The following is a 13,520-nucleotide window of genomic DNA, read 5'->3' on the forward strand; positions in this document are numbered from 1 at the left end:
TTGCCCAGCACCCGAGAGTCATGATGATCAGGACTTGGGTCACATGTTCTGTTTGAAATGCACAAAAAGCCTGAGCATGAGTTAGTCTGAAGTTTGAGAGTCGAGCTAGAGGTAGGTATTGTGGAGCATTTTAGGAGGCAGTTGTAGAGTTTAAATGTTTTTGTTTCTTCCTTCAAACCCCTAAGGACATCTGTGATTTTTATCACATGGAACAAAGGATATACGTTTTGTTGAATGGATAAATACAAAAGTGGTAAAGTTGTATTTTCCCTATTAACTGTTTACTCAAGGTCAATTATTTAAAATGTGATTATTTCAATTCAAAGCATTTAAAAATATGAGCCAATATGTTCTCAATTCCTATGTGAAAGCTTTGATTTCACAGATTAAACTGATCAATTTGACATTTCAAAGGCGTAATTTAACATTTTAGGAATTGTGTTTCATTTGCTGTTGTATTTACGAGTTGAGGCAAAACTATTATACTTTTGGAAAGGCAAATGAGTAACATTTTCAAAAGTGAAATGTATTTTTTATAAATGGACCTTTTCCACCGCAGATGTTTTGACTTGTAAGGAAAAAATGTCGTATGACTTTTAGTTTAACATTTTGCAAGATCTCCAACATGATTTTGTCTCATTGCTGCTCTGCATGTTTGGGTCCAAATGGATATAATATGTATTGCATGGCTACATGACATGATGTAGTCTTTGATGCAATCTTTATGATTTCTTGTCCGCAGACTGTACATGTTCAACCATCACCTTCCTGCTTATGAAACGACTTTACTGAGGAACAGTTGAAAATTGTCCAGCCGGCTTACAATGGATGATTCACAGATGTTATATTAATGTCCTTTTGTAACTAAAAAGAAATATTAACGTGCGCCCCTCCTTGAGTAGCACGCAGTCTCTGTAATGTTAATAAACACACATGTGGTTTTCCTACTGACATGTCAAAAATGTTTGCTGTTAAATGTCCAGGCCTCCTGTCAGATAATGAGCGTATCCTCAGTACTTCATCTTTTAGGACCGTTAGACAACTTTAATAAAAGCACTTGCCGGGATTCTTGTGAAATAAATATACTGAACGTGTCCTACTTATGACTGAGCCTTGAGGTCCCAATGTGGTGCCCTCATGACGTTTCTGGCAATGTGACCACTGAGCTCACGGTTAGAGGTTCAGCAAGGGAGAGAACTGAATGAAGTGAAGACACGTTCATCGTCAGCGATTAACTATAAACGCAATATCTACATCGCTTTAAGAGGAATTTGTTTGAAGGTATACATTTACATGTCTTTGGCTAACTATTGGGCGGCTTGGGATCCCACTGAGTCGAGTAACGTTACGTGCCTGGACGTTTACGATCCGTGACGTCAGACCAGGCGACGCGTGTGAATTCTCGCGAGAGTTCACGTCTCCAACCAATCCAACATGGCGCCTTAGGGACGTTGTTATTGTTCCGTCGCTTCTTCAAGCTCCTGCTCTACGACAGAAACTACGCGTTAAAGCGGCCGAGCGTGTTCATGCGGGCATGAGAGCAACATCTGGGGATAATGCTGAGATCAACCGGCTTCTTCCGAGGGATTGACTGCCCGTTTTACCCGGAATACAGCGAGGGCAAAGGAAGCCGAAATGGGTGTAACAGACCGTACTGCCACTTCAGGCACAGCCAGCAGAGACGGGCGTCCTACGGAGCACCAGCGGATGTTAAAAAGCAAAGAGACCTTCATTCTTCAAAGAAAGGTGCTGAGTTTTCTTCACTTGAATCCGGACCTGTCTTGAATACTTTGTCTCCGCTCTTGCAGCCGGCAGCGACGACGTGTGTTTGTGGTTCGGCGCAGTGAGGAAACTATTAACGGTGTAAAGTGAATTTATGGGCCACAAATACCCACACAATTCATCCAGCATTTTACAAGTTCTCCCCATGTTTTCTGTAAACTGAGTTATAACAAGGAAGTGTCAAAGCAACAGACGAAAAGTATTAAGAGTTACTACCTATTACTATACACATTGTGAACATCTAACGTTAGATACTAAACAAGGTACCAGATAATGTATACATCAACTTAAATGATAGTGAGACACTTTGTCACGGATACAGACAAATACATCAGGTGGAGAGTGAAGTGTCCTGTGCTTACAGGTCAGGTGGCACAAATATAATGTCATTGCACTTGTAGCACTTTTTTTTAGCCCCCATAACATAAACAAGTTAAGTGACAGAATCCAATCTATAACATTCCATCATGGACCACCTGAGCTTGTTATAGTTGCATATTGTCATATACTGTATGTTTTTTAAAATCAGTCAGTCTGCCAATACCAATTCGCAAATTTTCCAAATGCTAAAATCTGTATATTGGCTGCAGAGATTGAAATCGTGTGAGTGGGGTGTCACTGAATGAATGTAATGTAAAGGAGAAACATTTAATTTTCTAATTACAGTGACGAAGAGACTGTTGTAAAGTGCTTAAAAATGTCAACATCGCGCAGACCAGACTAGTTTCCTTAGTTGAAATCTCCCAAAAAGCTAGTAAGTGAACTTTTTTATTATTTCATTGCTACATCTCAAAATACTTTTTGTCATGTATTCCTGCAGAACAAGGTTATGATCCCTTCAACCCAGAAGTTGTGAGACCCCAAGTGCAGGAGAATGGAAAGTCTGCTGACTCGGGAGACCTCAGTGGGGCTCTGGATATGGTCAACAAGGCCATCGAGGAGGTCCGCAGCGAGGTGGAGAGGGAGAAGAGGAAACTTTCTCGGATTGGGGATGAACCATATGATCCCAGCGAGAGTAAAAAAGTATCTTCATCTAAAGCTGTTAAAAGTAAAAAAACACTACCGTCACACATGGCTTATGACCCTGGGAGTTATCAGATGACATCTGGAGGTTATAATCCGACCCCTGGCTGCAGTAAGTATACCTTGGATGCAGACAATCAGGGGAACAATAGTAACTCCATGGAATATGTTCCTACTTCATTGAGAAAGCCTTTATCTCGGAAACACACGCATCAACTCCCCTCTCCTCCCCCCAGTCCAAAGTACTCAAACAGCACATCCTCTCCTAAGTGTAAATACACAGTGGACAATTCAAAACCATCTACAGACTTGGAATATGATCCGCTGTCCAACTACTCGGCAGGAATCGCAGCGAAAAGCAAGAAGGACCAGGGTGGACAAGCTGTTAAGACGGAACGGCGAAAGACGCATAAACTATTGGTGCATATAGACCCAAAAAAGTACACTTTCTCTGAGTCTGATGGGGAGAGCTCTGGAACAGAGTATCGACCCTACTTGCTTAGCAGTCTCCAGCAGAGAAAATGCCACAGAGGGTCACTTTTGAATACTGTAGGGAAGGAGAGAGAACTTACTGAAAGTAAGCTAAATGCACTGACACAGAGGAATCAAGAGGACTTGGCCGGGGACTCAGACGTCCAGGAAGAGATGAAAGAAAAGGACAGTTCAGAGAAAAAGAAGGTGGCTGGTCAAATTAGTCATGAGAAAATTGGCAAATTTGAGAAAGTGCATACACTTGGAAAGGTTGCTAACCAAACAACTGCTAGTAAGAGTACTAGCAGCAGCAGTAAAGACAAAGGGTCAATTAAGAACTCAAACAAGGACTATGCAAAGAAGGAAAACAAGAGTCATGGAAAAAGAGACGATAGGAAAAACACAGTAACCGGTAAGACACCTGATAAAGTTCAGAGGGAAGGCTTAGACAAAAAGAGAATAGATGGTAAGATCAAAGCTGTGGAAAAAGTCAAAATGGACTCAAGTAAACGAGATAAAGATACAGAAAATGGTGCAAGGGAAAGCAAGAAACCCAAGATATTAGAGAAAGAAAAGGAACACGGCAAGTATAAGGACCGCCAACACAAAAATGGTAAACTTGATAGCAGTAAAAGAGAAAAGGATGCAAAGAAATTAATAAAAAGCAGATCAAGTGGTGGGAGCAGCAGTATTACCATTAAGGGGAGTTCTGCAAACATTAAAGACAAGGTGAAACAAACATAAATTCACCAAATGGGAAAAAGACGAGAGGAGAAACGGCGAAAGTGTGAGTCTTAGTCATGCTGATCTATTTGGAGATGAGAGCCAGAGGAGGTTGAACCGATAGTCGTGGATGATGATGATGATGATGACTCCGACGACAACGAAGAAGAAGAAGTGCTGGTGAGAAAGTCTGCTGATGCTTTAAAGAGAGGCCGTCTGAACAAGAGGAAAGCGTCAGAGCTGACTCCGACCTCCTCTGACGATGAGGGTGACCGCGGTGTGGCAGGTAACGACGAGGTCAACGATGTTGCAATCGACTTCTCTAGTTTCCAGGATGATCTGGACTTTGACTCAGATCCCATGGAGGAGTGTTTGCGGATCTTCAATGAATCCAAGGATGTGAGGACAGAAGACAAGGGAAGGCAAATTAAACAGGTATTTCTGTCTTGTGTTTCACTCAAGTTTCTTGATCATTTAACACACACTGTCTGTTTTTTATTTTGTCATATTTTGCAAATGACAGCTAAACATGCTATGTTGTGCCCTTTCAGCCCTCTAGGCATTCAGAGGAGGAGGGAAGCACAGAGAGCACTTTGACCACTCTATTTCCCGGTCAAAAGAAGAGAGTATCCCATTTTGTTGCCAAAGAAAGTGTAAGTTTGTCCCCTTGACTTCACCTGCTCTTTCTCTGTCCTTCAATGCTGTCATGAGGCAGTTTAAGTCAGTCAGGAGGGGTGAGCACAGAATAGCCCTTTATCAGAGGATACAGCAATCAATAACATCATTGTATACCGTTTGTGAACAGAACAGTAATCGTTTTAAAGGAGTACAAACTTCACAGTGGAATGCACCAAATTAGATTGTAAAGTAGCTATTTTCAATAGATCAAATGTGCTTATGTTTTTACCAGACTGACTCTCCGACTGTGGCGCGGCCAAACAAGAGAGTCTCAGCTCAGGAGATCTGCTACAAGCGTATGCAGATGGCTCAGCAGCAAGCGGCTCAGATTTCTGCTTCAGTCCAAGTTGCCTCACAGAGCTCCAGCCCCTTTTCTGGAGAGAAGAAGAGATTAGCTCACCGTCCCAGCCCACAGACAACATCCTCCAAAACAAGTACGAGTGCCTCCCCTGTATATTGTAGCAGGAAGTATACCATTGCTTTCCTCTGATAATTTCTTAACGGAACTATTTTGACTGTTTAAGTAGAAAGTCGTGTGTGTGTGTGTGTGTGTGTGTCTGATTAGGTCCTGCAGATGTCAAACCAGCTGCCAGTAGATTGTTATCCTCCAGCCAGACCCAGCAGACTGTCAAGGCCCAAACCACCGCTGGCATCTTGCCAAAGACTATGTCCACAGTCCTGCAGAGGAGAGTGGCACACACACCGACCATGAAGGTATACACAGGGAACACAATGTAACGCTGCCGCGGGTTGTTTTTCTAAATATTTGCTTTGTGTTGTTGAGTCTGAACATCCCTCCCTCTAAAACCTTGAGAATTTACTGGCAGAGGTGGGTCTCTAAAGAGAAATGTTTGGTTAAACTGGAGGTGATTTTCTCTTTCTTTTTTGACCTTTTCAGAGTAGTTCAATGAAGCGCCCCACCATCCCCATTGAGTTTGGGGCCAAAGTCCCCAACAACATCCGCCAGCGCTACCTCCACACTTTCATAGATGAATGTGTCAAATTTTGCCCATCAAACGACATTGCCTTCGAGATGGTGAGATTAACACGCAGTTCACCCAGAGTTAGATGTGTTTTCTTCATTCCTGTCATACCTAACACCTAACCACCTAGTTTTGAAAATGTCTCCATGCTTCTTTCTGTAGAGAATGCTGGAGCCTCCAATCATGAATGCAGGAGGGCATTCAATAAGATCTTCAGTTGAACAGGTTGTGGTTTTGACTGACGGAAGTTTTACCGTTTCAGGCACTTGACGAGGAGAAGCTGGTGTATGCGCGCAGTAGCAGTAAGAACATCTACCTCAATGTAGCGGTCAACACTCTGAAGAAACTCCGGAGCAAGAGCACTTCCTGTCCATCGCCTGCAACCAGTATGCGCCCTCGCCCCCTGTGCAGTATAACACATAGTATTTGCTATTAGTCAACATGTATATGATGCTTTTGTTTACGCACATGAACAAGAATCCACACACAAAATTAAGACTGGCTGCATTTCAGTGGTAACGTGTTTGTTTGTGTGTTTCTCTGCAGAGGATCCAGGGTTAGTTGTCAACAAGAGGGTTCAGTCCCACGAAGAAGTTCTCGGAGGTCGTCATGCTGCTACAACCAGCTTCACTATCAACAGGATGGGTAAACAGCTGGAAGAGAAACTCATTGGTAAGTTATTTATTTATTTCTTCAAGATTAATCATGTTTTCAGTTCTCTCTAGAATTGTTTTATGTAATTTCCATGTTCTCTCATTCTGTTTTTTCTTCAGTCACCTGATAAAATCAAAATAAAAGAAACTGAAAAGAACCTTTGTTGTCGAGATGGTTAACAGTGTAACAAATGACCATGTGACAATCTCCAGGGTCCTGTTTACAGGAGCAAACTCCCCAACCTAATGTTAGAGGGAATGCACATTTTAATATAATTATTACAAAAGAAAAAGAGCTCATACAATAAGTTTATTGGTCAACTGAAAATGATCGGCTTTATCGATAATTATTATTCGATGGATAATAGAAAATATTCATCAATTATTGATTGCCATATTGAAAACATCTGGGTCAAACGGTACTTTAACTCCTAAACGTCAATATTTTGACAACCACAATAAATCACTCATTAATTAATAATTCTAATAGAGTAATAATAGATTAAATTAGTTTTGAGTTTCTTGTAACTTGCATGAGTACTTTTTCTGTTTGCCAAAACACATCCTTGTACAAAGACAACTTGAGTTTAACTTGCTGCTGTGTCTCGCTGCAGGCGCCACCCTGTACAGGAAGCTGAATTCGTACTTGATGTCGGAGGAGCAGCTCCAGGAGCACGGATGACCCGAGAACAAACCCAGAGGCTCCCGGCAAAGCCGTCATGTACAAACCTGCCAGAGCACAAAAGGCCCGTCACAGACCGTGAGCAGCTACATGACCCCACAGCTCTATCGGCCATCTCTAATGGCCAATACTAAATCATGTTAACATATATGTGATCTGGGTATTATTTGACTCTGTAATGTGTTTACAGCGTTGAACAAGATATGCTGTCGATGTGGAGCAGAGTACAAGATCAATATCAATGGCAACTGTATACGGAAAGAGGAATGTTGCTTTCATTGGGGACGATTGCGCCGAAATAAAGGTATGGTTGTTTGCATTTTTTTATGATATTATGAAGGCAGATTTAGCTCTTTTTATCTTGGAATTCATACTGCCATATTTAACTCTCCGCCTCTCTCCACTTTATTTACCTCAATCTGTCCGCCTTCTTCTTTCCTGTTTTCTCTGTCAGTCGTTGGAGGCTGGGAGACCAACTACAGCTGCTGTGCTGCGTCTGTGGGTGTTCCGGGTTGCCAAGTTTGCAAAGTATTATTCTTTTAATGAACCTCTTTACATGTTAAGAAGCCAAATATAATGTAACAATTCAAGGCTATATGTTTTTCTCTGTGATACGTTTACGACAAGTTGTTGTGTAACGTTCAATGATTAGCTGTGAAACTTCAAATCAAGCACTTCCAGGATACCTACAATAATACAACTGCTTACATGTTTTGAAGTCATTTTCTGCAAGTTTAATGTTTTTTAGTTTTTTGTAAACATTCCCAGATTTAATACATTTCATATTCCCACAGCAACATGTTCAGGACGGGCGGAAAGAGTCATTCGATGGCTACGTCACAACGTTTAGTAAAGCTCTACCACCAGATGGCAATGGAGGGGTGTTTGCTTTGGACTGTGAGATGGTGAGATGTTTGCCTGCTAAATGCACCACTGGCCTTAAAATCTCATCTTGTATGTGATTTGAGAATTGATTTATCATAGGCCTGTGTAATACGAATGAGGCTGGGAGACACTCAGCGATTAATCTTTTGTTACAGCATGAGTAAAATTAAGACACTTTTTGTCACTATTATTGTGACAAAAAGTGTTATTCTATTTCGTATTTGCAGTTACATGAACATGTTTTTTCTCTCCTCTGAAACAGTGTTACACAAAGCAGGGCCTGGAGCTGACCAGGGTGACGGTCATCGACTCTGAGTTGAAAGTCATCTACGATACATTTGTCAAACCTTTAAGCAAAGTGGTCGATTACAACACGCGGTGAGTTTGTCTCCCCAACTCTCTGCTGCATGGGTCGCGTCTGCTATTGAATTTAACTGGTAATGAACGTAGTTTGTCAGTTTGTCCTAAATGTGTCTTTGAAACGGTCACATTTTAAACGGAGTATAAACTATATATCTCAAATGCAATTTGCAGATTTTCAGGTGTGACGGAGGAGGACTTGGAGAGCGCCACCATCACTCTGAGAGATGTTCAGGCCGTGCTGCTGAGTATGTTCAGGGCTGAATCCATCCTCATAGGACACAGTCTGGAGAGTGATCTCCTCGCTCTGAAGGTACCGTGGCTCCTCATTAATCTGCAAGATTTTTTATTGATACGATTCATTCAATGGCAGCTTTTTTCCGACGATGCCATTTTTGTTCCTCTCTGCTGCCTGTTACTGCTCTGGTGAGGAACAAAGTTTCCCCATGTCAGTCCGTTTGCACCACACCGTTATAAGTATAGGCATGATTCATACTCAAACATGTGTTAGTTTTTATTATACAAATATAGACTAGATTGAACTTAATTGTCATTGCACAGTGTACAAGTACTGAGACAAACACAGTAAAATAGCAGAGTTACTGTTTAGTAACTAAACTAAAAAAAGGCAGATATAGACCATACTGTTTAGAAAATGTCTAGGCGTGACCTAATTCTTTAATAAATCAACCAAAATAATCCACAGCTTCAACAAATACTCATTCAGTACCTTTGTGGAGTATTTTTAATGATAAAAGCTGAAACTCAAGGAGGTCTTCACCTCTGTTTTCTCTTGCAAAGCCCACAAGTATTTTACAAATTCAAGCATAGCAGTGCGGTAAAAGTGACTTTAAATTATGAGCAGGAGGTAACAAAAAGATTCTTGTTTTTAGAGCCGATGTTTCTAGGCTGAGATGCTGTGTTCTTCTGCCACTGAGTCCTGGGCTGAAATAAAAAGAAAACCTGTTAATGTGACCTTCTCTCTTGCCTCCAGCTAATCCACAGTTCGGTCGTAGACACAGCCATTGTGTTCCCTCACCGCCTCGGTTTAACCCTACAAACGTGCCTTGAGGAACCTGATGTCCGACCACCTCAAACGCATCATTCAGGACAACGGTGGGAAAATCACTCAGAGCAACAACATTTAAAAGTTTAAAAACATGTTTTATTATTATTATTATTATTATTATTAGTTTTTGTGCTGACATATTAGTTTATTTACTTCAAATATCTAATACATGTTATTTAATATTATGTTATCAATGCTGTTCTGACTAGTGAGGCTCGGAGACGGCAAACCAATGTGTATCGAATAATTTCATGAATTATAAATTGGGAAGGATTCAAAGAAGAAAACTGGGAAATCTAGGATTCAACCATTGAGTAGAAAATGTTGTGTGGATTTTTGGTGGATAATACAGCAGTTCATCCACATTACACACATCATACATAATCCCCTGTCACATAAACATGGCCCCAGTTACACAAACAGGCCCCTGAGCAGCATAATCACATAATCTCCAATTTGTAATCAAACTCGTGTCAAATTGCATGCAAACAACAACAGTTTAACTGATCAGTCAACATCAGTAAATCTTTATTTGTTGAGCACATTTGATTGAATCATAGCCTAAAGATTCAGAAGTGCCTAGTCAAACTATTACAGTCAAATTAACGTTGGGTACATGGAGCCCAATGTCTTGATGGGCTTCATAGAGCCAAAGCAGATTCCAAAGCTCTATTCCCCAAAAACAAAAATATTGAATAAACCTTCAGAGGGGAAATTTAAATAACCCTTCATTTGAATGGCTTGGGCTGCAATGGGTGCTCTAAGTGAGGAAATGACATGGAAAGTTGTGACAGTAGAAATGCAAAAGACTAACTAGAGGATTCTCACTGGACAGTAAAAGTAATGTAGTAAATCCTGTATAAAGAAGTCCAATAAGACAAGTCCAAGGGGTGGAGTTAAGTGAGCTGCTATAAATTCAAACTCATAAATATGTATGTTTGGTGCATCACATCATATACAGAGGAAGCTTATATTCCCTGGTGGATGATGTACGCAGATCCTTTACTTAAGTAAAAGTAGTAGTACCACACTGTAAAAATACGCTGTTAAAGTAAAAGTCCAGAATATACAAAGAAAAAAATATATATAAGTATTAGCATCAAAATATAGTACTAAAAGTAAAAGTGATCAATATGCAGATTTGCCCATTTCAGAATAATATATATTTATTATTGGGTTATAATTATTAATTTATTCGATCTGTGCATCCCTTTTAATGTTGCAACTGGTAAAGGTGGAGCTACTTTATATGCTGCCGAGTAGCTTGTACATTTCACTAGGGGATCAATCAAATCTTTCTTGATCTATAGTAATACATCATCAATGTATTTGTTGATTTATACTTTGTTTTAATAATCTCAATCTGCAAAGTAACTAGTAACAAACACTTTTAAATAAATGTAGTACAGTAAAAAGTACAATATTTGTATCTGAAATGTAGTGGAGTAAAAGTATAAAGTAGCAGAAAATCGAGATACTTAAGTACTTCAAAATTATACTTAAGTACAGTTCTTGTCTCTTTCGACCACTGCCTGTATCTTGTAAATGTGTCTTTGGTCAGCTGGCAAAATAATTTCAGTGACGTCCACTAAAGTCTGAGTGCACTTCCTCTTGTCACCAGCAGATGTCACTCATGCGTCAACACTGTTAAAACACAGTTTTCGTCCAATTTGCTCAAATGTCTCAAAGTTTTAGAAAGTCTTGTTTCTCCGTCACTACTCATGATGTGTTCTTGAGATAATAATTTAGGATAACTTTTTGTCAAAGATTCCTGAAGAAGCAGCAGCAGTCTCTTTAGAAAACTAAACCGTGTGGCCAGTCCTTCCTCATTTCTACTTCTCCATATCCTTTAGATTACTAGAAGTTTCCTTTTATCTGTGTTAATCTAATGGAACCTGTAATTGCTTCTGTATCTTTTTACATGTTCTTACGTACAAAAAAAACAATTATCTTCCTGTGTTTCCAGTGGATGGCCACGACTCGAGTGAAGATGCGTCTGCCTGCTTGGAGCTGATGTTCTGGAAGATCAAGGAGGATGCAAAGGTCAAAAGATGACCTCTGACCCCTCTGCTCCACTTTCCTCGGTTCAACTTCCTGTCTTCGTGTTGGTGTCAGGATGACAGATGTTCAGGAGGCCTGTCCCAGCTCTCAGAGAGTAACGGTCAGAGTGTCGGGGGGGGGGGGGGCGGGGCTTGTTGCCACCTACTGTACAACAGTGAACAGGAGAACTGGCAGTCCCTTCAAAGCAATAGAAGCCCAAATAAACAGTTTTCATTTGCTTATCGGTATTTCAGTTGTAAATAATGTTAGGTCAAATGTATTTACTGTTTATTTTAAGCAGTGTCTCTTTTAAAGCCTCAAACTATTTAATAATAACCCTTTCTATAGAAGAACCAGGGCGTTGTCCGCTGAACGATTGGTGATTAACATCATACCGGGCTGTTTTCAGCCTAATTTGCACTATAGAAATGCTTGTGTTGTATAGGGCCCAAGTCTGGGTACCTCATCTGTGCTCTAAAAGCATTCACTTCTAATGAATAATACGTCACCTGCTCTTAGTTCCACTTAAGTGCATTGATGTCTTAGTCTCTCAAACATTGCTATGTAAAGGCACTTGTGTTGTTTACATTGCACCTCGTTCTCTCGTCACCGATGCTCTGTCTATCGAGTACATTTTGTTGGTTGGCTCTCAAACCTGACTAATCCTATAATACTTGATCATATATAAGACACTCTGCAGACATGTAAAGCCTCTGCTTGCTACCTATTTGGTATAGTTGATGGAATATATCACTGTATTTTATAGCTCAGACAAAATAGTGTTACAATATCCACCAGTGTCTCTGTGTCATGTGCACTGCATGAAGTGAAACCACAGGAGTCATTGTGATAGCGGGTATGATAGGTTATTCCTCCATAAAGACACAATTAAGTTGTTGAATTAGTGAGTTATTAATTACAAACAATTATTATTGAGTGAGAACCATCTAATCTCTTATGTTTTATGTTGAAAATGACTGAACAATATTTGGGTGCTGTACATACTCCATGTTTCCTTTTGTATTTGTTCACTTTTGGTTGTTTATCTTTTTCTATTAAAAGATATTAGTTAAAAGAAGATGTTGCTCTGTCTTTATGTCACAGATGTAAGGAAGTGTATTCAAGTACTGTAGACATTTCATGCTGCTGCACTACATTTATCTGACTGTCCATTCTAGTTACTGGTTACTTAGCTCAGTAAGATTTTACATACACCATATTTGATCAGTTTATCAGTTACAGACTACCCAAAAGCATGTGCAATTTTAAGATGGTTCAACTTAACGTAAGTTACCCTGCTGTCTTAAAATGTGAGTTAAATAAGCTCAGAGGGAATAAATATACCTCAACTGGTAAGTATACCATGACTGGACAATCTTAACTCAGCAACTCAAGCTGGGAAGTCCTCTATTAATGTAACATTACATTAATTAATACAACTAATGTAATGAAGTGGTCTAAAATTACCTTCAAATGAACAAAACTTACTTTTACTTTTGATATGTAAAGAACATGTTGGTGATTATAGAGTATTTCTACACAGTTGTATGCTACTTTTTGCTCCAGTAAAATATCTGAATACTTCCTCCACCTCTGCTGCGCAAATAGTTTTTGACAGTGTGACAGCTTTTTCTCTGTACAGTGCCGGGCCTCTTACCGTCTATATGTCCCTTTAACAGCAGGTGCAGCGGCCGTAATTCTCCTTTCTTCAGCAGATGTGTAAATTGAGAAAAAATGGGTAAGAAATGCTAAACTGAGAGGCCCATCCTTTCTTCCGTGTGTTTGCCTGTTAAGCTCCTCCCGTCACATGTCAGTATGCATTTCCCCAGGCCGGGCCACAGACCCCAGGTATTAAAAGAGCCAGTTAGCTGGGATCAATACCTACACAATGTTCCAGTGACAGGGAGGGGGGCTTCCTAGTGTTTATTGAGTGTTGCAGAGATTTTGAACATGTGGAGCAAAGCAGCTTAGAGGGGTCGTCTTCATTATCAAATTCGATCAGTGCCTCTCTTTCTCTCCCCCGTGATCACCTTTGACTAGTGGGGGTCACAAGGGGGAAGCTGCAGGCCGGGCTCCGAAACTGACCCCATGCTGAGAGATGAAGAGCTGCATTATCTTGGCAAGAGCCAGAGCAAATAAACACTTTACTGCCTGCAGACTGGAACAATCAG

General features: G+C 40.4%; 1 protein-coding gene and 1 long non-coding RNA gene across 2 annotated transcripts; one reads left to right on the plus strand and one right to left on the minus strand.

Annotated features, from left to right (window-relative positions):
• The first annotated feature begins 1,392 nt into the window (after positions 1-1,392).
• Positions 1,393-12,427, plus strand: rexo1 (REX1, RNA exonuclease 1 homolog). Its single transcript, XM_034531018.1, is given in 21 exon segments — positions 1,393-1,746; positions 2,603-4,059; positions 4,061-4,097; positions 4,100-4,434; positions 4,551-4,652; positions 4,910-5,111; positions 5,243-5,391; positions 5,576-5,713; positions 5,923-6,046; positions 6,207-6,332; positions 6,928-6,992; positions 6,994-7,038; positions 7,040-7,073; positions 7,186-7,299; positions 7,450-7,523; positions 7,790-7,900; positions 8,143-8,258; positions 8,415-8,553; positions 9,235-9,291; positions 9,293-9,356; positions 11,276-12,427. Coding segments are annotated over 21 exon segments (3,768 nt in total). The 5' UTR covers positions 1,393-1,556; the 3' UTR covers positions 11,365-12,427.
• On the minus strand, positions 4,268-5,016 carry LOC117729702. The gene is made up of 3 exons (XR_004609384.1): positions 4,907-5,016; positions 4,677-4,750; positions 4,268-4,379 (listed from the first exon to the last, which is right to left on the minus strand). It is a non-coding gene; the product is annotated as an uncharacterized LOC117729702 (long non-coding RNA).
• Positions 12,428-13,520: the final 1,093 nt, after the last annotated feature.

The sequence above is a fragment of the Cyclopterus lumpus genome, chromosome 4 (genome assembly GCF_009769545.1).
Source record: "Cyclopterus lumpus isolate fCycLum1 chromosome 4, fCycLum1.pri, whole genome shotgun sequence".
NCBI classification, from domain to species: Eukaryota; Metazoa; Chordata; class Actinopteri; order Perciformes; family Cyclopteridae; genus Cyclopterus; species Cyclopterus lumpus.